The sequence below is a fragment of the Sinohyriopsis cumingii genome, chromosome 18 (genome assembly GCF_028554795.1).
Source record: "Sinohyriopsis cumingii isolate HCF-2022 chromosome 18, ASM2855479v2, whole genome shotgun sequence".
Classification (NCBI taxonomy): Eukaryota; Metazoa; Mollusca; class Bivalvia; order Unionida; family Unionidae; genus Sinohyriopsis; species Sinohyriopsis cumingii.
Window position 1 is genome coordinate 21,584,941 of NC_142978.1, and position 26,764 is coordinate 21,611,704.

The following is a 26,764-nucleotide window of genomic DNA, read 5'->3' on the forward strand; positions in this document are numbered from 1 at the left end:
AATACACTTTCTCCAATACTATAAATGTAAAAACGTTTGCAATCTTTTATCAATAAAACATTCCATTTCATTTGATTTTCAACGGCGGTAGATTTGTGGAGAATGTACATATATTTTTTATTTATTTTTTATTTTGATTCTCCCGATGATACATCTCCCTTGTGCTCTGCAATTTCTTTCAGGTAAATCATTCCTGTAAAAAAATAACCGAACAACTCCAACCTTCCCCAACAAGAACGGGCGAACACAAGTTTTCTGAAAGACAAGCAGAAGATTTTAGTTCCGTTAACTAACTCATATCAATCCCATACTGTTCACTAAGTCACTATATGACTAATATGACTGATCTGTGCTCGTCCCGTTATTTATTTTCCCTCACCAGTTTATTCGGTCATACTTCATTTACAAACCAATAGTTGCTCCTACTACGTACGTATGAACGGTAGTAATGGATTGTATGTATAAAAAATGATACACAGCATGGCTAGCCTGACTATCACTATATGACGTGGATGGCTGCTGGAACAGATAAGGTCATTATTATTCGTTATCAAGTGTCGTCTGCATGTGCAACAGTTCCTGATTTTATTTTACTCGCATAACTGACTCATCCAGCAGGAAATACCCGGAAATAGACTTCAACTGTCTCCGGAAAATACTTTTTCAAAATCGGAATAATTTTCCATCGACTCGATTTGTAAATCATTTTTATGTTGTTGGAGTGTGACAGAGGGACCTAGTTCTACGGTGAAGAGACAAGTGGAGGATTGGACAAATCAACTCTCGTTCGGAATTTTTGTGCAAGTGTAGGTTGTTCTAAGTTGGAATCAGAGTGCGTGATACATCCAATGTGAAAAACTCAGGACGAAATAGAATTAATTTGACAATTATCAAGTGCTAGGTATGAATAGTTCGCAGACAGAGAGGTGATGAAACTACATCAAAGTATTCACTGACCAATGTTTTCACTCGTTTAAAATGTGGATGCCATTATTCTTTGTGATCATGTATTTCACGTCCATTACATCAATGTCCGATGCTTTCAATATCATGGAAGAGGGCGCTCTAGTGTTTACGGGAGGAAACCTTAGGGACAGCTATTTTGGATATACAGTTGCTATTCATTCGGATGCTGGGACTGACAAATGGTATGTACGATAAAAGAAAAGTTTAATGTACTGTTACCTCAAAACAATGAGATCTTGTGTGCGTGTTCAAATTTCGTGTTCGAATACGTTCATGTGTTCGTGCATTTGTGCGCGAAACTGTTGTAAGGGGATGGGCTGAATATAAGTGTTGCTATGCGTGTCACTGAGTTAAATGTGCCTTTAAAATCATGCCTAATGATTAGAATTGCATTGCAAATTGCATTGACCATACTTATTGTCTACGTGCGTGCATGCGTGTTTATATATTTGTGCATAGAAGAATGAAATGGGTTTCTCGATGGATAGATGGATCGATGAACACAATTAAAGTAAATAAATAAATTGATGGATGGGTGCATACGATAGAATTAATGCAACGTAATAGTCCCGCAAATTGTTCGGCACCAAAATAATTATTAACAGATCAGAAAATGACACACAACATCATACAATATTATAATATTACTGTAGAGCAACTTTGGAGAGAGAGAGAGAGAGAGAGAGAGAGCTTACAAATTCAGTTAAACAGTTCACTCATCATTTCGATTATGTTTCAATCATATAGGATTTTTGTGGGAGCCCCTCGAGACAGCGATGCGACACTGTCATTTATTGATCGTCCTGGTGTCTTGTATAGATGCAACATCAACAATAAGTTCTGCCAGTCTCTCATAGTAGATGGTAAATATATGTAAATACTCTCTCCAACTTTCTAACTACCTATCGTCTATCTTACAACCAGCTACATAGCCACCAAGTCGGTATCCCTATCAATCTAGCATTACTTAGCCACCCAGACTGTCTTTCTTTCTATCTATCACTACCAAGCCATTCAGTCTTTCTACACATAACTATCTAGCCACTCAGTCTGTCTCTCTTTCTATCACCAGATGGCCACCAAGTATGTCTCTCTATCTCTTACTACCTAGCAACTTTGTATCTTTTTCTGTCTATTACTACCTAGACATCCGGTCTGTCTATCTTTCTGTCGATAACTACCTAACCACCTGGTTTGTCTGTCTTTCTATCTGTTACTACCGAGACACCCTTTTTGTGTGTCTTTCTGTCTATCACTACCTAGACACCTGGTATGTCTGTCTTTCTGTTTATTACTACCTAGACACCCTTTTTGTGTGTCTTTCTGTCTATCACTACCTAGACACCGGGTCTGTCTGTCTTTCTGTATATTACTACCTAGACACCCGGTCTGTCTTTCTGTCGATTACTACCGAGACACCCTTTTTGTGTGTCTTTCTGTCTATCACTACCTAGACACCCGGTATGTCTGTCTTTCTGTTTATTACTACCTAGACACCCTTTTCATCTGTCTTTCTGTCTATTTCTACCTAGACATCCGGTCGGTCTGTCTTTCTGTCTATTACTACCTAGACAGTCTGTCTATTACAACCTAGACTGTCTGTCTGTCTTTCTGTCGTTTACTACCTAGCCACCCAATCTGTCTGTCTTTCTATCACTACCTAGCCATTCAGTCTGTCTCTCTTTCAATCTCTCACTACCAAGCAACTCAGTATCTCTTTTTGTCTATCACTACCTAGACACCTGGTCTCTCTTTCTAACTATCACTACCTGTCAGTCTTTCTGTCTACCACTACCTAGCCGCCCAATCTGTCTGTGTTTCTATCGATCACTACCTAGACATTCAGTCTGTCTCTCTTTCAATCTCTGACTACCCAGCAACTCAGTATCTCTTTCCGTATATCACTACCTAGACACCTGGTCTGTCTGTCTTTCTATCTTTCACTACCTAGCCACCAAATCTGTCTGTCTTTCTGCCTATCACTACCTAGCCACCCAATCTCTCTGTCTTTTTATCTATCACTACCTAGCCATTCAGTCTGTCTCTCTTTCTATCTCTTACGACCTAGCAACTCAGTATCTCTTTCTGTCTATCACTACCTAGACACCCGGTCTGTCTGTCTTTCTATCTATCACTACCTAGCCACCCAATCTGTCTGTCTGTCTATCACTATCAAGCCACCCAATCTGTCTCTTTCAATGTATCATACAGTGTTCTAACCTGCGATGCATGTAAAACATACATAAACATTATTAAACATGAACATGCAAATAAATATACATCCATCATCATTCCTATCACCTTCCTCCCATGCACACACACGCATATATGTGTGTGCATGCGCGCGCATACACACACACACACACACATACATACATAGTCGTGGAAAACTTCAGCAGTTTGGTAATATGATATGAGAGACAGCAGTTTGGTAATAGGATATGAGAATCAGTTTTATAGAAATCGTTGTAAGATAGTGAATCAATGTGTATACACTTAGATAATCCAAAAAGGTCGCACTCATACGATGTTCATACCATGCGTTCACAAACTACTTCTCACTTTTGCGAGATTTCGCCTGTGACGGAAGTATTTTTAGTTATATACGTTGTAAAATGCAGGAAATTCCTTTGACATAAAAGGTGATCTTAAATTAAAGAAAATTTTAGACACTGTATTTACAAACGGGAAAGCTATCGATGGAAGAAAACATATGATGTAGCAGAATAGTAGATGCCAATACCGTTTTATGCTCAGTCCTCCTCCCTCCATCTCGCATCCCCTCCACAGCTCGTGGAAACAAAAATTGATGCTCGTGGCGGAGAGCTTGCGGAATCGCAGATTAATACTTGTCAGGAAAAGCTAGCAGAGACGAAAATTGCCTGAGGAATGACACACCCACCCCTCAACCCACAAGTCCAGGCCTAAGAAAGTTCAGAAGGAATAGTGTCTGTGACACAGGAGTCCTGGTTTGTCCACGATGAGGAGTGTTGATGACGCAGGTGACCTGACCAAGCCACGAGATTTGGCATTAAAGAAATACTTGCCAAAGGTTATAAAATTCACGTTTCGAGGTAAAAACGTACGCTTGGCGTAAGCTAGCGTGTAAAGGGGTGTGTATTGCAGTACCCATACTACGCAGAGCAAGAGGGACTGTGTGATCATACCGTTCTGGGATGGTGCCGGCTCAGATTATCAGATCAGTCCGTTTCTTTGAATGGGTTTAAAATATACAAGTTTTGAACGCATATAATAAAAATGATAAATATTTCATTATGCCTTGCAATACATTTTGAATACTTTCCAAATTGACCCTCAAACGCCACCGAGATACAGTCTAAATAGAAAACCGGATAAAACCAAGGATTTTATAATACGGTGATAGACAGTCGTACAGTCCTAATAATTATACAACAGCTGGATGTTTACTCACCTAAGCATAAACTGAATGTTGACCTAGTTCCGCATGTATTAGTTTAAGATGAAGTAATAGTGATGTGTTCGGCAGGAAGATGTTTACTTGATTTTATTGAAATAAAAGAAATCTGTCAACCATCTAATGAATGCATATAATGCCTAAAATTCTTATTTATGCTAAGATGCTTGCACATTTTTTAAACATTTTCAAAGTATACTCCACTGTCCTTCCCAAAGATAAACCAGGTTTTCGTTATATATATAGCTTTTATTACTCAGCTTTATTATAATTATTATTGGTGTCTAGAGGTAGAATTCAGGTGATACTGTGTTCGAATCTCCGTCCAAGCATTACTTTCATTCAGTTAACTGATTCTTCCTACTCACTGAAAGTATGGAATCAATTTGGCGTGGTATGAGTTGACTTTGATTAAATACAGGGGTAACCCGCCTGTCACTATATCTTATACTCTGGAATTTCTAGGATGGTTTATACATAGATTCTCCAATTTCGGTTTTGCTGGTCTGTGCATTTCAGTCAATCGAAACTTCATCCTACACAATATGATTTCAGAAGGCAAAATTGATCCTGTCACTAGGACGACCAGTGCACCATAATACTTATGTTGCTTGTTCTATCGACTGCCATGCAACGTATATTAATTGGCTTTTGACAGAATATTAAATAATTACTATAAAGCAGATTTAAAAAATTGGCATAAACTATTTAATTAAATAATAGCGAAGTCTATGTAAACAAACAAATAACAGTATTTTACTAATAGTAATTAATTAGATAATTTGCTAGCTTCCAGTGATGTCTTCCTTTCTCTGGCGAATTTGACCTTTGGTTTAGGTATGTGCGCATCAAAGCCGGCTAGTCGGAATGAAAATGTTAATGTTCCGGTCTTAAAATTTAGACGGAACTTTTCATTCATCAGAATTTTTATGAGGATTAGTTTAGATTCATTTCATAATATTGTTCCTTTAACACCTCCATTTATAACTTTGATAAGAGAATTATTTATTAAGTTTTCAAAACTTGTTGGTTTTGCTTGTCTGTTACTTAGTTTATGACAGTAGAGTCTTAATTTATTTTTATTTTCTCCCCAGTTCTGTTAGTTTTAAGCTACGTGAATTCTAAATGCAAAATTGAAAAATCTCTTGAGCATCCCGTCTACTGTGAGTTGAAGTTGAGATGTTTGTACCTAATGGTGCCTCAGGAGCCAACAGAGATGCAAAGCTAGTTGTAAAACTTGAGGTGTTATCCGGACAGACATTATAACCATTTCATATCATTACGACAACGTTAACACGGATTGTAAGCCAACTCACGCTCCATCACTGCGACTCCCGTAGACTGAGCTGATATTTTTTATTACCTCAGAGACTCACCACGTGGACTACATGGCCTACTCATATTTGTAACCTAGTAAGCACGGGTAATTTGTGCCGACAAATGGGAGTGATAGTTGCTAATTTTCAGAAAACGTGACGGATACTAAGCTTGCGGAAAGAAAAAAGAGCCTGCAAAGTTACTGAAAGAGTTTGACAAATATAAAAAAAAACTGACCGAAGACGCAAAAGTCTCGAAAGATGTTCCCTTGGAATGGTTCAAGAAGTACCGCGCAAAATTCCTAAGACCTCTGTGTGATGTTTCAATTCCTAACTAGGTCGACCTCTCTTTCTGTCTCACGACAAGGTTAGGAAGTGCAGATAAAAGTAAGCGCATACGTGTGTGATCTCAACAGTCGTTACAAGTAAACCAAGTCCTTGACCACATAAGAGGCACACAAAGTCGCCGGTCAGTTGACTACTACAAGTTGATCCAGGCCATTAGTTTATGACTGCAGTATTTCAGGGCCTAGTCAAGCACGGCGTTTATGAGGGCGGGTCATGACATCGTCACTGAGACTGATGAGAGATTCCATCGTACTCTGACCGTTTGGCTGTTTAGACTCCAGTATACCCTTAAGATGTTGCTTCCGGAAAACAAGACTGCAAATCATATCAGTCTCGTTTTCCGGAAACAACATCTAAAGGGTATATATGGGTCTACTTAAAGTAGACTCAAATAATGGCGCTTACAAATGGATCTCCTACGTCCGGTCAGAAGAGAAGAGAGACAGCCAGAAATTTTCAACACAAAAATCGGTTTATTATGACGGCTATCAGTTATTCTAACACAATTATTCTAAAGACAATATAGATTAGATTATATTTATTACATGACATACAATTCATGGTGTTTGCTCCTGAGAATGGGATATGGGTTTATTATATGCACCATAAATTATATATAAGGTGCACGGCCGAAAACACTGACGATGCCCATGGGCAGAAGGGGCAAATAGGAGATACACAAGCGAAGAAGTACTGAAAGCTTACCATACAGAAGTACACCGAATATTGTGGCCAAAGACAGAAAGTGCTAAAGATACAAGATACTACACGACGAAAGTTCAGTTAAATCAGATAACCATACCAAAGTTCTTACAGTAGCACAAGGTGTACATACCGCAACCTCCGAAGGTGCAAGTACTAAACTAAATGGGTGATGATGCTTCCCAGAACGTACATAGCCCTAACAAAAGTGTAATGACACTGAGTATCACACCATATAATGCATTATCATATAAAAAGTGCAATCATAACTTGTGTTTCAAATATTATTTCCACATTATTATACCATCTCGCAATTTTGCATCCTAAACGCATGGGATTTCTGAGCCATTGTGGGTATTTAGAAAGTGCAAATAGAGATAGAAATGGAAAATTCTAGCTGAACACCAGGAAATCAGACTGAATCTGCCGCGCAAGGCACTGTTGGGCAAGGCTTTATATTCGTCTTCTTAAGAACTGTGCAAGCAATCATAACGCCAGATTACACCATAGGCAAATTTAATCAAAATGGCTGCGTCAGAAAACAACGAGAGGACACTGGATATTGCCTAACAACATCTGATTACTCATATCACAATGTTCCTTTTGAATGGACGAAACTGTTATATAAACCTACGAACACCAAATAATTAATGTAGAATGTACCAAGATTAAACAATACTTGTATGTTCAGGCTAAGTGTTCGGGACCAGCTTCGCCGTGCTAAAAGATATCGCTGTAAGGCTGAGATGATTTGGTCTTACACCAGACTCACCAGTTATAAACGAAAACTAAGCTGAGTCAATAAATATCAGCTGTTCTATCAGAAACGTCTTGAATGGTTCCATATTGTTGTGGGTATCATTTATTTCCGCGTTTGATGCTGTTGCGATTCCTTGCATCGTACCAGCGAAGAATATAGAACATTATGAGAAGTTTGGTTTTGCTGAAATAAAGTATCAGCTGCAGGTATAATGCACTGTGTGCAGCACCTCTGTAAGCGTCAGCAATTCGACAGTTATCGCGGACTTTCTCGTCAGTGGAGCTGGAATCTCTATCAAAGATTCAGAAGTGGGTGGCTATGGAAAACTCGTAAATGATGTTCGCGGTTGAGGAGGACCGTTGCGGAATCCATTTCATGGCAATAGTATAACAAAACCTCATGTGGTTTTGTTCAGCATTCTGCTTCACATTGGATTGGACTGCGAGGGTTTCTTGGTCGTTTGAACTCACTGGAATGTTCGGGCAGTCAAAGTCCAAGTAGATGATATACCGAACCTTCATTTTCCAATGCACCGGGGTGAATTTCGAAACAATTTTGCCAGACTCTGACATAATTGTGTGCTGTGGTTTCTCACTAATTCCACCGCGGCCAATTTCGTTACCATCAAGCAACTGTTTGGTGCAAAGCTTGAACCTTTGTTATTCTTGTACTGGAACACAATTAGTGGAGCATAGTTCATCCACTCATAATGATACAGCGACACTGGGCAGTCCATGCTGCTCAACAGTAAACAGATCAAGGTTAAACGGGATAATCCAATCGGTTGAATGGCTTTATTGCAAAACGAAACTTACTGATATCAATAGCATGCACGTGAAATTCAGTGTTACCAATCTTAAGTTTGCACAGGCGCCCTTTGTTCTTTCGACGCTGTTCTGTGTGATCGGATGCGAGATACATCATGGATTAGTTTGCCCATTAAAAGGTCTGGCTTTCGTTCTTTTTCACTGCCCTCGGTGGAACATATACAGGTAGTGGAATACAACTTAACCCCGCGGAAAATTTTGTACAGGGAAATATGCATCTGTCAAGAGTTCATCTTGAACCAACGCTGGTGTATATTTCCAACATTTTGAGAATCGTTGCGAAAGTATTGTCGATTTCATTAATAAAGGTCTAAGCGTATTCACTGTTCAAAAATTTAGAGGCACGTCTGTGAAACAATGGGTTTGCGATTTTAAGCATAGTGTTATCTTGGTAATATAGTCTTTCTGTGGGCTTAAGCGGCATAATCAAGTACACAGCAAGAATATTCTCTACATTAAACACGGAGGTGCAGATTCCCCGTAATGTTGATATGATCAAAGGTATGTTTGAAAGAAGTTTATCAAAGTCATTGACTGATTTGTACGCCAGTGGGATGGTTGCATGATACATTTTTTAATCCCCAAACGCCCTTTTGCAACTTAACTCGGTGACTTGGGTTCTTTTTGCGAATATACACGGCAGCCTCAGCGTCTATAGTATCTTCAATAAAAGGACTGTTTTGTTCATCACCACGCACATGTAATTTCAGCCCGTGTTTTCCGTTGAATAATTTTAATATGAAACTGCAATTGTTTAACTAAGATATCTCACAGTCTGACGCGGCTCCTCTATATTAGTTCATAGGAACGTAAGTATGTAGGCTTTGCTTGTGCCCCACGGCCTTGGTTCGGTGGAGGGGGACTTGTCCCACAGCCGTTCATAGCTCATCTGTGAGTCCTTATACTGTAAGTATATATGCCTTTCTCATACCACTTGGGATCTTTATTCCACGCTATCGCGCTGATTGCTAAAGTTGATATACAGTCGGAATACTTAATTACAAGGGAAAACATTGTCATATTGCTTGTTTGCCAATAAGCTTTTTTATAATTAGCAATTGTTTCAATCCTTGACAAGATCGTCTGTTTTCACCGTGACTGGCGCGTTGGCTTTATCCATGAGAGGTGTGTTGGCAAGTCTTCGTCGCTCCGCGCGAAAATATTCACCAGATGATCCACATTGTTGAGAAAGCTGATTAGGCGACTTGATTTTGACACCATATTTAAGCCACAATGAGCAGTGGTACCTACACGTTACTAACGCAAGTGGAGTTTGATGTGTTCGTAATGACATGTGTTCTGTATATTTATATTCAGTGCTTGACCTTTGTCTGTGATTCAGGGTAGAATTTTGGCCTACCTGGATATTGTTAGTTTTGAAAAATATTTACTAAAGTTGGAGCTCAATGCATTAACTTGTTTACGAGTTTGATTATGTTCTGTAGGCGATCTTGTTGATAAAACTAGTGGAATGTTCCATTAGTTTTTCAGAAAATACTATTGCGACAGAGATCAAGTGGGTATTTATATAAATAGTTTTTTGTGTGAATAAAGTCTTCATTCCTATTTCATGTCAGTCTTTGGAAGTCTTTGATCAGATAGCATAGATGTGTTCAATTATAATTTGTGAAGAACTATTTATAAAATTTATTACCTGGAATTACAAGTGGTGATTAACATTTTGGACTAAAACACTAGTTTAGGACTTTTAATAACTACTCAGAAAGATTCTGGAATATATAATTATGGTACATTATGGTACACCAACACATTCAACATTATCATCTTTTGTTCATGGGCATGTGAAACGTGGACAATAGTTGGGACCGAAGTTTTCAACTCCCATTCTTATCCTACTCCCAGTGTTACAGTGAATGCATGAGAAATAAGTGGAGATTTTTCCAATTTCTCAGATGCCAGTCTCAATACAGTTTAGGGTATCTAGTAAACTATTTCGTTTCTGTATTGTATTTTCAAAATACATCCATAAATATCTAACTTCCGTCCTATGTGTCAGGGATGGGGGGGGGTGAGGTTTGAGGGAGTTGAAGGTAGAAGATCCATGATCTGAAATTGTCAAATCGGAAGCGATGTTTTTCATAACACGTTGTAGCATGTAGGCCCATGAAAGAACGGGCAGCTTGGGTTTGTGATTTTGGGTAGTAGTAGTGGGTTCAAGGACAGAACTTTATCCTTTCAGATGATTGATCTGTATGTGTGTATGTCTATCTGTCTGTCTGTCTGTCTGTCTGTCTGTATGTATGTATGTATGTATGTATGTGGGTATGCATGTATATGTGTGTGTTTATGTATATATGTGTGTATGTGTGTAGGCGCTGCTCTATAGCCATTAGAGAATGCGTTTATACTTACTTCACTGATCAAGACTGATTTTGTTTCCAGTCACCAACGCATCTGATACCGTAAATGTTGCTGGACAAAAGAGGAATTTCACACACGGAAAGAGTGGACAATGGCTCGGAGGGGCACTGGATGTAAATGGAGGAAATGTGGTGAGAGAATATTTATTCAAGGGCATTAAATGTTATCATTTAATGCTTATGTCTTCTCACAAGGATATATATGTCAGCTGTTCCATATAGAGTTTCAAATTTACATCAGAGGGAGCAAAAGTTGTTATTCCTCGATGTGTGAGTCCGTGCGTACGTGCGTGTGTGTTCTTCTGTATATCCTCTAACGTGTAGTAATTCTATCTACTCATATGTCATCAAGTGTGGTAAAATCATCATAATTTAGGGTCAAACATGTTTCTCGAATGCAATAGAGAAGCAACTTTGCGAAATCAAATCGTTATGAATATTTGTTCATCAATACAATTTAGGATAAATTTAGGCGAAGATTGTTTCCTAAATGTTAAGCTCTCATAAAAGTGATTTACTCTTCTCAGATCATGCAAAGTCATGACCATACGAGTTACCTTTCTTTGTCTGGTGAGCCAATGTTATCCTTATAAGGGGCAGAACTTTATCGTCGTTCAAAAATTCAATAGAGGCTTGGTTGGGTTGGTGGGCGAATTGACAGAAGAATGGATGGATAGCTAGATACAATATGCTGTTAATATTTTCCAGGCTGTGTGTGCCCATCGCTGGTATGACCTCCTGTATCAACACCATCATTAACAAAATGGCATTTGTTACGAGACGGTTGCGTCCCGATTGAATTACTGGAGTAAATATCCACTTTTGACCCAACAGGGACAAAACATCGGGAAAAAGACTGGTCCACAGGGGCCAGTAAACTACTACAACTGGGGCTTCGGGGCTCTTGGAATGGCAGTTCATTATATAGGAACGGTAAGACAGGCAACCAAAAAATCAAAGTACTGGACGTACTGGATGATTTCATCTACCTCAAAGTGGCAGGATATGGTTGATTGTTCTCCATTTACCCCCGTGTGTGTAGTGTTGTTTTCTTTTTCTTTTCGAAATAATTTTAAGGAATTAACTATTAAAGTCACTGAATGGGCCTACCTCCTTATCGTCAGATACGCACTAAGGATAAAGGTTGATCTGCTCTCTTTTATGAAACTGAATTAAACCAAAACAGAACAAACAACGTTATCGAAAGATTTTGTTCTTGTTTGTTGGTTATCTAATTAATTAAAAACGCTTTCCGGTATTGAATATGTTGTTTTGTTAAATGTTACCAAATTATAAACTTTTTTGTCAATTTCAATGTTGATAAAATCAGTCATAAACAATGAGGGGGCGGGGGTAAGTAGTCCTATTTAGATGTTAGCAGCCTATAAATAGGACAATGCGTAATCCTTTCAGTCTCTGTGAGAGAACTATATAACTAGTTTGGCTCAAGCACGGTCGACACATATCAAGTAAAATATTGTTGAAACAAAAGAAAATTTGGTTAGCAGTAAGGTCTCCCATAGTTTGTTTTCAAAACTTATACGGGGATATTAGGGTCATTATGACCATGAACTTTTAAATACAAATGATGTATAGTACAATCATTGTGCCTTTGATTGTTTTTGTTATGATGTGTTACTGTGTATGTTTTATCGGTGGTGGCCGGGTGGGACGGGGATTGAGATTAGGATGTTAGTGGTAGGAAGACTGAAACAAAGAATTCGGGTACAGGCTCATAATATCGATATATATTACTGTTTGTACGTATCACATACGTTGCTGTGTTTGTCAATGTTACGAAATGAGACAACTTTATAAATTATTCTGAACACGGAAAGATAAACAGATAGGGAATGATAGAAAACATGTAATATATCAGCGGATATTCCCTTTTAGTAATTAGGTCACAAATGGCATTTTATACTCAGACAAATTTAATGGCAAGGGATTCAACGTACTACTTAAGTGCACAAAACAGATGCATGAAAACGACATAATATAAAACAAATTTTTTTTTTCAACATTCGAACCCCGCATGACCAAACCTACAACCCTTAGCTTAAAAAATTCTTGATGAGTTCTTCCGTGTTGAAAAAAGGAAAAGAAAACATAAAATGTGTCATTTTACACTAGAATAATAAAATATTCTTTATTTGTCTTAAAAGGTCTTTGTGGTACACACTTGAATCCCTCGTTCTGCAACATAGGAATAAGCCGCAGCTTTCGTTATATATAAATGACATGACATCAAAAGAACATATTTTCTTTCTCGCTACAGTTAATCAATTTTATGCTGGCTTCCTATTATAAGTCAAGATAAGGTTTTTAAAAGCCCGTAGAACTTTTCTATGATGTGCTTTCAATAAAAGCGATTTTCCTTCTATAACTAGGTTAGTCCCAGTGCGTACCTGGGTCGGATTCCTCTCTGCGTCTTTGTGAAAAGCACTGCGCTCCCATTATTCCCCCATATAATAAATAATGTTTTAAAAGTGACATTAAAATCACTACCAACACCAGCAACAAAAACAAAGCACCAGTGCGCACATCACCAGTCTATAATTGGCAGTATACTTCTTCATCTACATGTCACGTGAAGCAATGTACCAGTTGACCCCAAGCATGGTTTTTCTTCTTACTCTTTGGTTGCTTGGTTGCTGTTATTGTTGGGTTGTAGGCTTAATTGCTTTTTGCAGCACAAAAATAACTTATACATGGCCGCCAGTATGACTGGTTAAGAAAGAACACAGGAAAGACCGAGCAATAACTAGCGATTCATGGGAGGTTACTGGTAAGTTTTCTCACACACCAACATTGGCCGAGCCCAAGACTAGAACCCATGCAGACAGAGGTGTGCTTGTAGTGATTGGTAAAGGCTAGAGCTGTAGACCACTTGGTCACCCGTTGACCCTAGACTCTTTGGTAAGAAACAAACGAAACTACAAGTAGTGCAAACTATTTCTGTCTGGTTCACAAGCAAACGATGAAAATGACCTAAATCGTTAGACTTGTCAAGGTCTCATTCTAAATATAGATGCTATATAACTGGTTATTCGCGGTGCTGATAAATGCACACTTATGCTCTTATAAATTTTTTTCGCGGTATTTTAATTTAGCGTAGTCCTTCTTTTTTATATAATTTGGTTTGGATAATTGTTTTTATTGTTTAATTCTTAATGATATTTGCTTTCCTTCAGAGGTCTAATTACTATATGACTTAACAAAGGGAGCCCAATTATCACCTAAATTGGCATATTGTACACTGATTAATACACATACATCATAGCAAACGTATCTTAAACCGAACAATAAAGGATATATCATAAACCTCTAATATCTAATTCATATATGAAAAATGAAATTATATCTCCATAATAAACTCGAAGATGATTACTCATTTGATATGTCATCGGGCTCATTTACTAGTAAAACTGATAGAAATATAGTACACCATCTACTGGTAGCTTCATTTTGTCTCTTAGTAATGATGTTAATGATGAAAATGACGATAAAGATGATAGTCAAGATGGTGATTATTATTATTATTATTATTATTATTATATTCTAGGCACAGGGAGATTTATTGATGGGTTCACCTGGATTGCAATCTTGGACAGGTAATAAAAATTCACTAGACATTTAGTAGTACCATATTCAGTAGAATTATTGCAAAATAGTATTGATTGTGATTCAAAAGGATTAATTGACGCTGTTTGAAATAAGCCTGTTTCTCAATCCTTAGTCAACTTTTATATTTCTAAACAGTGAGTATAATATGTGTCAAAATAATTCATTATATTATTAGAAAATAAATCTCTTTTTCGTGAGAAGATTTTCAAAACCAAAGCTAAGCCTCACTCAAATCCTAAAGGATCATGGTACTCATACGTTGGGTCTAATTACAGACCTTGTGTCATTAATTCTGGCCTAAAGGATTGTATGCTGGAGACCACGCATGCCTTATAGCTAGTAGAATTGCTGTGGTTTCATGCAGACAAATATATTTCTAATAGCGGAAATATTTGGGAAATACTCGTCTTGGAAACTCTAACACAATACTTATATCGGGAAAGGTGACTTATGGAATAATCAATTGAACGATATCATGAACAAATATTTTAACAGACTAGTTGAAGAAAGAAATGTCGTATTTACAGTGGAATCTCGCTAGCTTCAACTCGGTTGATTCCAACGCCAGGATTGAGCTTTTGCAAAGTCTTTATAATTTATATGGTAGACAAGGTGCAGAACGATTGAAAAACTCTGGAGCTGAGTCGAGGGATTCTACTTCAGTAGTGAATAAGAACGACATATTTTCTTTGCAGGGGGATTTATTAATCTGAGAAGAAACAATGCTACCTATTCGCAGAACAGTCAGGTGCCAAATGACACATCCGAGTTAATAGGTGAGTGAAAACATTTTTTAAAAAATATTACTAAACTTATACTTGATTCCCCCCCCCCACACACACACACACAATAATTAGGCTTCTCCCATATCAAGTCTGGCTTTGGTGAGAAATGGGATAAATGGCTTAAACTAGGAGAGACAATTCTCACTGAATACCAACTGTACTGAATAGATGCACTACATACTTGTTCAAAATTAATTACCATATCCATTATGTTACCAGTCCCTGAAGTGTAAGTCTTCGAGTTATGTTTCTATGCATTTGAACATCTCTTTATAGTTCTTGTTGATTTTATAACGCCAGCAAATCATATATGCCATAAAAGCTAAAGTATCCCCGGTTGTAGTAAAATGGTTCGCATTTCTACATTTTGACAATCTTTTATGTAGTTTATTATCGTCAAAAACGATTGAAAATTGAGTCTAATTGTTTTCTTTGTTTCATCCCTTATGGAAACTAATCAAGTGCTTATCTTTCCTTTGGATGGGTGTTTTACTCATGACTAATTCCACAAGTTTGCTGAACTTTCGTTTTCTAATAGTCACCATTTTTAAAGTAGAAATGAAGTATTGAAGTGTGTATAAGTACCCCCCCCCCCCAAAAAAAAATCGTCTCTTGTAACCTAATGGAAACAGGGATCTGATTCGTTTATCGAAACTAGCGATATATGTTAATAAACTGTTCTGAGTACCATGCCGGATTAAGTGGGAGGAAGGGGTAAATGTAACTATAAATAATTGGACGGTAAATGGACAGTAATAACTTTCAAATATAAACTTACATCCATAAATTAATATGTACAGAACATAAGAGCATGTTCATATACATTCTCTCGAGTATTCTCGACTATACAATTATTGTAGCAAATAGCATAGTCCCAAGTGAAGACTTAAGAATCAAGTTTATGAAACGAAGCAATTAGTGTATACCTTAAGAAGAGACTCACTAAACATAATTCAAGTAAATTTCAACTTCCTGCTTAAGGAACCACATCAAAATCATTATATGTGTTTAGAAATGATTATTTTACATTATTCACCGTTAGATAAAGACCTTAAAGGAGAGTTAAACTGTAAAGAGTTCCAAAGTGTTTCTGCCTCTCACATGGAATCTCCAAGATGGTATCTAAAAGAAATGGTATATATAAAAATCCAACACCACACTCAGATGTGTTTTATCAGTTCTGGTGAACGTTTGTGGGTGATTTAAATTTTTAACGTAGCTTTAACAATTTTTCAATCGCTACGATGTCTGCAGTGTGGCACATTATTGTGATGTCGAGCACTGGGGCATCACGCCAGACATGTAGCATTCTAGTGAATGGAAATGTGAACTTAATTCACACTAAACATTGTCGATATTAATAGATTTCTAATCACTTACATTGTTAGTTATCATTAACATTTAATATTTTGTAACGTTGATAAAAGACTGGCGTTTCAAAAGAGGTCTTAAAATTCTAGTTATACAATTTTAGGTTATGCTTTCTCAAATTTACAAATTTATACTATTTTAGGTTATGCCATTTCAAGTGGAAGATATTTCAGTGACAAAGCTGTTTACGTTGCGGCAGGTGGACCAAGACTTGATCTCTCAGGAAAGGTCAGATTACCATCTATGACATTCCTGTTATAGCAAATGTAAACTCCAATTTAAAAAAAGCAAAATGTCTGATAATTGTTACTCCAGTTTAGATGTATTATTGTGGTATCGGGCATATGGGTGAATCCAGAAATATCGGGTGGCGGTGGGTGGGATACGTTGACAAGTGGTTTAGAGTGGTTATGGGGTGGGGGGCAGGCAGCAAAACCCCTGGATGAGGATGTTCCTTGATTTTAAGCGTTTTCATGGCATACTTTTAATTATCGATAATAAAAAAAAAACTTACTATAGGGATGGGAATGACTCGGTTGTTATTTAACGCTCATTTGTGTGTGTGATTGTGTGGATGTGTGGGTGGGTGGATGGGTGTGGGTGTGGGTGTCGTGTGGGATGTGTGTGTTTGTGTGTGGTGTGTGTCTGTGTGTCTGTGGGTGGTGTGGGTCGGTGGTGGTGGGGCAATTAATAAATTACAATAGTCTGATGTGCTCGTTCGAAATCACATGGCTAAAATAAACAGTGTAATGATCAGAGACGGAAAATTAATTTTGGTGATTGGTAGGTGGTCGGAGTCATCATCCAATGGTCCTGGGATCGATATCGTTCTATACCTGTTCGGCCGCGCTGTCATAATGTTTCCCTGGGAAGGATAGTTAGTTCCCATTTTCTTCGCATATAACAGGCCAACACAATTGCTGATAATGCCATTTAAAACCAAATAGCGAAAAAAAAAAAAAAGGAATTTGAGACATTATTTCTGGATGGTTGAAAGTTCAAACTGAAATTGTCAGTGATGGTTTGAAAATAAAAATAAGTTTGAGTTTGGTGAGCTCAGATGTCAGTGAAGTATTACTAACCCCGATGATTTTATTTATTACATTTAATGTCTTAGTCTGTTATTCTCATTTGCCACATTGTCAAATTAATTCAGTATAGTGGAAATAGATTGCCACATTGTCAAATTAATTCAGTATAGTGGAAATAGAAGCTTAGCCTCACCTTTTCAGAGCTATCCAGACCTGACGTTCAGAGTCCCCGCATGTACAGATAAAAAAGTTATTAAGCGGTCTATTGACTTTGCACAATACCATGTGCAAAAATGTGGAAACTTGCTCCTTGTGAAAGAATCACCGATATAGATTGTTTTCCTGGTGGGTGTCCCTCTTAAATTTTGGTTTTCGTTATCTAAGGGTTGACCAACCTCGATGTTATTGCCCGGTTCGAGTAAATATAAATATAAGTGGTGAAACGTATAGGTGAAATTGATAGAGATCTGAGCAGGTATATAGAACAAACCAACACGAGCCCCCGTACATGTAAACAAACAATTTAATCAATTACATAAAACAACTGTGAAAAATTCGTTACATCAGGAATGTACTCTGCTATTAGAAATTTAAACTTTCACCGAACTACAAAGAAAAAACGCAAATAGATTTTAAAAAAACAGCAGATCTCTTTACTGATAGATTTAGTTCATCATAGGATCGAGTGAACAACGATTGCATAACCTGCTCGTCCTCAGTTTGTTCTGCTTTCACTGTAGCTGTTCAGAACCTTGGATCTCAGGATGATACTTTCAACCATCCGTCTCTAGGGTACTCTCAGAATACGTTTCAGAAATTAATACGTCGCAGGACTGCGTCACAGGATTATACGTCTCTTTGCACTTCTATCTATACTTCTCAGTATACGTCTCAGGGTAACATCACATCATACGTTCCAGAATAATACGTCTCAGGGTAACGTCACATCATACGTCACAAGATAATACGTCTCATGAACTATTTTCTCCCTTTTAAATAAATATAAATAGAGACAACCTAAATTTCCTGTTATTTATGATATAGGGGATTCTTCTCTATTCTCCCTCGTTATCAGATTTTACTATCAGTGTTAGACAGATGCTAAGGCTATCAATCGACTCCACTTGTCCTATACTGACCCTAGTTAGTCAGATGGCTAATTCGTTACGCCTTGACCTTACACATTAACACACCATACGCATGGCATGGGGTTCTGAGCCAGCCTCAATTTACACAGCGAATAAATGGGATACATTACATCAATTGCTAAATCATTTCAGTCAATAAACGCTTACTCTTAATCATACATGAAATCTTCTAAATTCAGCGAATTCACACGGATTCTCGTAATCATGTTAACTAATGTAATGCATTAAATCCTTAGAACCTAATTCTTATGCAAACAAGACGACAAATTCAAACAATTCGTCAAACTTATCTAAAGAAGATTAATGTACGACTTCCTGTGCTTAAACTCAATAGAGTTCATCAAGCAAATTATTATAGGAATGTAGAAAAAAGATTCATGCAAATACAAGTAAACAAATTCAGCAAAGCATTATATATGGCATCAACAAATTACATGGAATTGTCACACTACCTTTTCTTTCAACGTTCCTCCCTCTAATCGGCAAATTATTTCGTCGGTTCCTTTAGACAATAGTTCCCTTTGGACAACAGGTCTTTTACGAGGAATTTCTTGCAAATCCCACGGAGACCTACTCTTGGGTTTCCTCTTGCAGGAAAAGCTTAGACTGATTAAAATTTCCGATGTGGGCGATATTAAAACCTAGAAAATTTTGTGTGGGAAACACGCCCTTTATTTAACGTAACCAATCAGAATCAAATATCTCTGCCGCCTTCTTTCAGAGGCGCCAAAGTCGGGGGCAGCTTGACCTGGTAGTTTGAGTAACAGAGTTCCTGCGATTTCTCAATTGTGACAACTTTACCATGAAAATGAAGTTGGCCGTGTCCCTAATAGTCCGTCTGGCTGCTGTATAAACAAATGCTTAATTAGGAACACAATTCTCCCTCTAAAGGACATTACCGTACACGGTAGTATGGCGATATGATACGCGCTTATCTCAATAAATCTAATTAATGGTTCTCTGGCCTCAACTTTTGTATTCTTGTTAGATCGCCAGAAATTTGCCCCTTCACAAGATGCATTAGGTTTGTCAATCTTTAACGTTTAGGTTGATAAATAAACGATGAAAGGGAGATAACAATACTTAGTGGTTTCTTTAAGGTACCGGATATTTCTGTTTTTACATGAGAACTCGACACAATTCATTTTTGTCACTGTATTTAGTGAAACGTTACTTGTAAACAGAGCCGCAGAGACAGGTAGCTTAGGGCAATGCCCACTGGTCTGGCACCACTTTCATAGAATGTTTTGAATCTGAATAAGTAGCCAGACTATGTTACAACGATTCATCCTTTGAGGAAATCCATTAACATACCCTCTGTCCATTTGAATTTACATTGGTTTTGGTTTAGGACATTTTTCATGAGGACGAAACAGAACCAAGAAGTTTTATATAATCGGAATCTGGGATTCATCAAACATTCCTTGAATCTGGCTTTATCTTGCGTTTATGTTCCAGCACTCTGATTGGGACTAAATATCGGTCGGATTTAATTCTCAAATATTTTAATTCTAGACTTAAAAATTATGATATTTTACTGACATTGGATTGGGACTAGAATCTACTATCACAAAACAATCGTACAGATCAAACTAAAAGTTATAGATATTATTAACTTGATTGCACGCATGCATTACTGGAGTATTTACGCGAGAGTTTTCTCTTTGCCGTCGAGGTTTGTAAATTTTGGCCAATCTCAAGCAAATCGTTAAAATGTAATACAGCTTACTTACAAAGTTTGCAAGGAACAGTAAATGTCAATTGAACGCATATGCCATTGATGTCTTAGTAAATATAATCTCAGATAAATTACCATACGTTAATGATTATAGCCTCTCTACAGTTTTATAAACGAAATATTGGGTCATCGTTGTCATCATCAAAATACATTCTGAACCTATATGTGAAATGTCTAGTAAATATCTAGTGTACACTTATCAACAGAAGGTTTATGTTACTAACATTTACGCTTCACTCTTGCAATCTATTCATGCTGCAAATTCTTAACAATCATGCACTTTTAAACCTTCATATCTGACGTCATTCATATATGATGTCTTTTGTAAAGATAAGGTAACGTTGGATATACCACGGCTTATGAGTAACAAATGCGTGATCTTGTGTTTGGGGTCAACAAAGGCAGATGTGTCGTTATACATTGCAGTGTTGCAACACATTGTCGTGTATTTCATGTAAATAAATACATGTCGAATCAACTTCAATGGTTCCGATGCTTCACATGAAAACGATTGTGTTTATCCGACTTCACACGAAATTATTTAGTTAATTATAATGTATGCATTATTGTAAATAAGAAACAAGAACCAAAACCTATTTTGCTATTTGACTTATTATTTTAACTTTTGCTTCTACCTTTAACTCTCATTACGTTAATGTCTTTCTAAACTAAGAGATAATCTCGCAACTTAAATACATACTGGTAATAGGATACATTGAACTCTATATTTCCTGTTTTGTTTCGTCCATATATGGTCAACATACACTTACATAAGCAGGTAGCAAGCTGCGCCAGTATAGTCTTGGCTCGTGATTGGCTATGCCTTTGCTCTGACTAGGATTTTTTCGGGACGTGTTTCGGTCTGCGGTAGGTTATTGTTGGTTCGCTTCGTATGGGTAACATAACGCGTCAGGATGAGAGTTTCCGGATAATTTGACCTACTTCGGAGTTGTCTATATGGTAGGTGAGGATAAATAGTGACCAGTGAACCTCTTTCTTCTTTTCTCTATATTTAAATAGACTATTGCCGTTTGTTTGTTTACCCCTTTGTATTGCCTCTGTTATCAGGTCTTTCTTATAGCCTCGGTTCATAAAAAGCTATGGCAACTCTTCAGACCTTTTCTGAAATGTTGCATTGTCTTAGCACATTCTGCGTATCGGCAGTACCTTGCTATGCGATTTGTTTCGAAAGCAATGCTTGGGACGACAGTTGGATGAGAAAAGATACGATTACAGTGTTCGTTTTGTTCTTTACTAGTTGTTGTCCAGACAAATTCATGTTTTTTTGTATAAAGTCATCCAGATATTCTCTTCCTTTTCGCCACTTCATATCTATGAATCGCGTCTAAAACAACGACTTGACAACAGAGGCAAAATGCACACACACATGGTCCATACAAAACATGCAAACAGACAATGTATTTATCTGATCACATGCAAGATATAATGCCTTCCTTATGTGAGACAAACCGAAACACTGCACAATGGGATCGATCTTCAAAGATCTGTTTGGGGCCCCGAGTGGCCGAGTGGTCTAAAGCGCTCTTCGTCACGGATCACTGCCATCTCACCTCTGTCTGCGTGGGTTCGAGTCTCGGGCTCGGACAATGTAGATATGTGAGAAAGCTTCCTTTTCGCCACTTCATATCTATGAATCGCGTCTAAAACAACGACTTAACAACAGAGGCAAAATGCATACATACATGGTCCATACAAAACATGCAAACAGAGAATGTATTTATCTGATCACATGGAATATATAATTCCTTCCTTACGTCAGACAAACCGAAACACTGCACAAAGGGATCGATCTTCAAAGATCTGTTTAGATTTCAATAAAGCTGGATTGACGTCCAGTAGAACACTTGTCTTCCCCTAGCCATAATTTCAGTGACATCATACTAACTGCATTTGCCCACAACTACAACAAGTACTCCAAAACCAAGGGGCAAGAAAAAAGGAATCTTACTGGATAAGCCGCATTAGAACACTGAAACCAAGCAGCAGATATCAAGAAGAATTCACAAGGGCATGAAAAACAAAACTGTAAAAAAATAGAATCATTATCTGCTTAAAGTCCACAATTAAACATATTGGTTCCTTCAGTTCATTATTTATTTACGTACCTATAATTACTACTTTTTGAAGTTATTGTTGATTATATTGCAATAAATTTAGTCTATGCGCATTTGGTTATAGTGCCCCGTTTCAACATCATCATCATCATCATCATTATCATTCTTCTTCTTCTTCTTATTATTATTATTATTATTATTATTATTATTATTGTTATTATTATTATTCATAAGAGACAATAAATTATCCAGGATATGCCAATTTTATAAAACATCCAAACCTTTGTAAAAGCAATGCTAATTATCTTGCTTGACATATTATATACGTTGTTTGACATAGGAATTACGTTGTTTGACATAGTAATGACGTTGTTTGACATAGAAATTGCGTTGTTTGACATAGTAATGACGTTGTTTGACATAGAAATTACGTTGTTTGACATAGAAGTTACCTTGTTTGACATAGTAATGACGTTGTTTGACATAGTAATGACGTTGTTTGACATAGAAATTACGTTGCTTGACATGGTAATGACGTTTTTTGACATAGAAATTACGTTGTTTGACATAGTAATGACGTTGTTTGACATAGAAATCACGTTGCTTGACATGGTAATGACGTTGTTTTCAGGAAAAACATTAATGGCACATCAGCATCATATATTTAATTAAAAAAAAAGAATTTTTCTTTCAACTTGTACCTCAATACATTGTATTTCATAATTTAAGAAGGTATAACTATTTGTTAAAATGTGTAATCATGGGGTCACTAAGTATGATTGTACACTTGAACCTTCTTTTACGATAATTAAATAACTTCTTTCCTTCGCGTATAAACATTGCTCCAATCTACTGTATACCGAACATGATATTATCGTAAGAGGCAAACTATTACGTGACCTTTAAAATTGGAATCTTTTCAGGAACTTATATCTATGGCAGTCTAAGATCATTGTTTATGATCGTATTTGAAATATTTTCTTCACATTGGAAAAAATCGTTATCAATTTAGACATTGTAATGTTGACGTTTTGTCCAGCGCCCATCGCCGTTGTGCAATCGATACTAAACATTTCCAAATTCAAGAAAAATCCGTTCTTTTCATGAATATTTGATTAAATTTTTATTCGATTTAATTTAATTATCTGTTTGTAAGTTTTTTTTATATTTATTTCATTACATGTCAATGTAATGTAATTTTGTTTACTAGGAATTGATATTTACCAGAAAATTGAGTTTAACCTGAATCTTTTCATAAATACATAATAATAGAAACGCTGTTTTATTCGTTTTAATTATCTGTTTGTAAGGTTTAATTTTTTTATTACTAATTTCATTACATGTCAATGTAATGTAATATTTTTACTAGGAATTGATATTTACAAGAAAATTCAGTTTAACCTGAATCTTTTCATAAATACATAATAATAGAAACGCTGTTTCGAATTTTGACTTAGTTCCCATCCTTGATTCAGGAATCACTGAAACAAGTAACCAACGTTTTATTTTTAGTTTATTATAGGAGTAAAATGATTGGTTTTTTATCAAAGTCATACTGAGAGTAGGTAGTTTTATATGTAAACAGCCTCTATTTGGCAGTTCTGGGTTTTCCGAAATTGCACAGTATACTAAGTTTTCTACCGATGTCTATAGAGAAATAAATTATTTGGTCTTTATCGCTGAAAAGTGTGTGTTTGTGACCAGTTTGGAGTTATATTTTAATTTTTATTCAAATTATTTGGACTTCTAAAAAGATTACTTCTATTTCCTGGAAATATTTGACTGCTAATACAAAATTCCTGGACAAAGAAATTTATTAAAATTGTATTCGGAATTTAAAAATCCGGAATATTGTTTGCAGATCAAAAAAGAACTGTAGACACATATGTATAATAAAGACTACAGTATACATCATCGCCTTCCATCTTGGATTTTTCGACAGGACTCAAACTTGAATTCATTAGAACATTTCATTACTAGAACTTTTAAAATTTAATTTGTGAATTTTTTTTGGATTATTTTTGGAACTGATTCTTAAAACCGTAAGTTCGTATTTATTCATGTTTACAGTGTTTTTCAAAGGAAATAAATTATTCGTTAAATATTTTAAAGCTTGTTGTTTCCACTTTTTCTTTTGTTACTCTTTATTAGAGCCTAAACACGTAACATAAGATTTTGACTTGATTGTAGGTCCTCGTCTTCAAATTTGATGGTACATCTTATGACGTGAATCAGCCGTTTCTGACACTGAATGGAGACGAAAATGGCCAAATGGTAACCTGTATCTAGTTATAGTTTATATGGAGCTTTATTAATCATTGCCAATATAAATATCATTATTTTAAAGTGTTCCTCTTGAGACAAAACTCTTAAAATTCAGTAGCGTCAGAAATTATAGGACTGGTTTACGCATTGTCACATGGGTCAAGGGGAATGCTAGATATCTAAATGATGTTAGTCTTACAGCCATGTTAAGCGAATACATTTATTGCAGATAAAAAAAGAAGCAGCTTACTTGGTGAGGTGAGTGGGGAATTCAAGTTCCATTTATCCACTTAAATACTTTATTTTTCGAATATTACCCGCATTAACTATTAAAAAATCACGATGATCCAAGAAAACATATTTTAAATAGCTGCAGTTCTTTGTAAATACCGTAACTATCATTTTCCTTATCAAAATTCTCGAGCAGTCAAATCACTAAAAATCACGTTTCATGAGAAGATTTGATCAACGAGATTACATGTCTATTTCTTTTCAAAGTCTCAACTTGGAGGCTACTTTGGCTCGGCTCTTGCATCGGCCGATGTAAACAAAGACACCTTCGATGATCTATTGGTAGGCGCACCGATGTTTGCGTCCAAGGAAGCGTCCGGTCTGGACGAGGGAAGAGTGTTTGTGTATCTTGGCTCAAATGTTTTGGCATGTATTGCTCTGATTCCAGTTATTTCATGTCTTAGCTTAAAATAACGCGTTTTCATTGATAAGCCTTTTTCCATAGTACACACACACACACACACACATATATATATATATATATATATATATATATATATATATATATATATATATATATATATATATATATATATATATATATGGCAGTAATTACAGAGATAAGACATTTTGTGTAGGTATGTTCTAGTATATTGATCATCAGCTGAATCATCACGTACGAATAAGAACCGCTAATGGATTACTATGTTTAAATTTAACAAAAAATTGACTTTGCACTCGGTTTCAAATTTTGTTCTGTCTTACAGCAATCGTTTGAATTGAAAAGGCCCAGTTTAATTCTTCTTACTAACATAAAGCTATGTAATTATTCTATCTGAATTTCACAGGGACAGTTTCAGCTGCAAGAGTCGCTTCTTAAGGGATCAGACTCGCCACGTGCCAGATTTGGAACAACTATTACCAGTCTTGGAGACATTAACATGGACGGCTATACGGGTACGATATTTAAATGATGTGTTAATGTTCTTCATCCGTTTAAGTCTTTGAACTTCTTTTCGTGTGGCGAAATGAGGAATTGCTGTATGTGGCAGAGCAAGAAAACATGGTTCATTTCGTAAACCAGTGGCATTTACCCTTTTCTTAATAACCAGTCCGAAAAATCCAAGAAATCTGAGCCTACTTGTAAGATTCACTTCAGTCAATTAAAACGGTTAGACAATCCGTGTTTAAGATCAGAATTGCCATAAAGTACAGAGTGTAGCGTCCTTTACGATGTGTGCAAGGAGCGATCCCGCTGGGTTCGCAAGCGAGGGGCCCCGAAAATTTTGGAGTTTCTTTAAAACAGATTCTAAATAAAACGGATTAATTTTTAAAATTGATTTTGATAAAGAAGCCAGTATTTTCCTATTGTCATTATTTCAAACGGGGCACGCAGAGCCCTAAAACCGCCGCTGTACAACACAGACCGAATAGGATTAACGAGAAACTCCATGCCCTTTAAGTAAGAAGCAGTCTTGGATTTTACGGGTTTGAAGCTAACGTACTAAGATACTTAGCATAATTTTAGAGAATAGCAAGAGAGTTGTTAAGTTGTTAAACTTGGAACCATTGCGAGCTGTATGTGCAGTTCTTTCTTTCTTTCGGGTTTTTGTAAATCATGGCTTTATGTCCAATTTATCATAAATGTGCGAATTAATATGACGCTGTAAATAGAGACCTTCAATATTAAATTAATAACATATGAAATATGAACACTTTTATAATTATTTCGTCGCCATGACTTACCAATTACATTT

General features: G+C 36.6%; 1 protein-coding gene across 1 annotated transcript; it reads left to right on the forward strand.

The window, feature by feature from the left end:
• The first annotated feature begins 919 nt into the window (after nucleotides 1-919).
• On the forward strand, nucleotides 920-25,481 carry LOC149776199 (integrin alpha-4-like). The gene is made up of 9 exons (XM_089942616.1): nucleotides 920-1,148; nucleotides 1,714-1,829; nucleotides 10,759-10,868; nucleotides 11,445-11,669; nucleotides 14,302-14,350; nucleotides 15,059-15,139; nucleotides 16,662-16,747; nucleotides 24,702-24,785; nucleotides 25,275-25,481. The coding sequence occupies exons 4-9, from the start codon at nucleotides 11,646-11,648 to the stop codon at nucleotides 25,479-25,481; spliced, it is 531 nt and encodes a 176-aa protein (XP_089798742.1). The 5' UTR covers nucleotides 920-1,148; nucleotides 1,714-1,829; nucleotides 10,759-10,868; nucleotides 11,445-11,645.
• The last annotated feature ends 1,283 nt before the right edge of the window (nucleotides 25,482-26,764 follow it).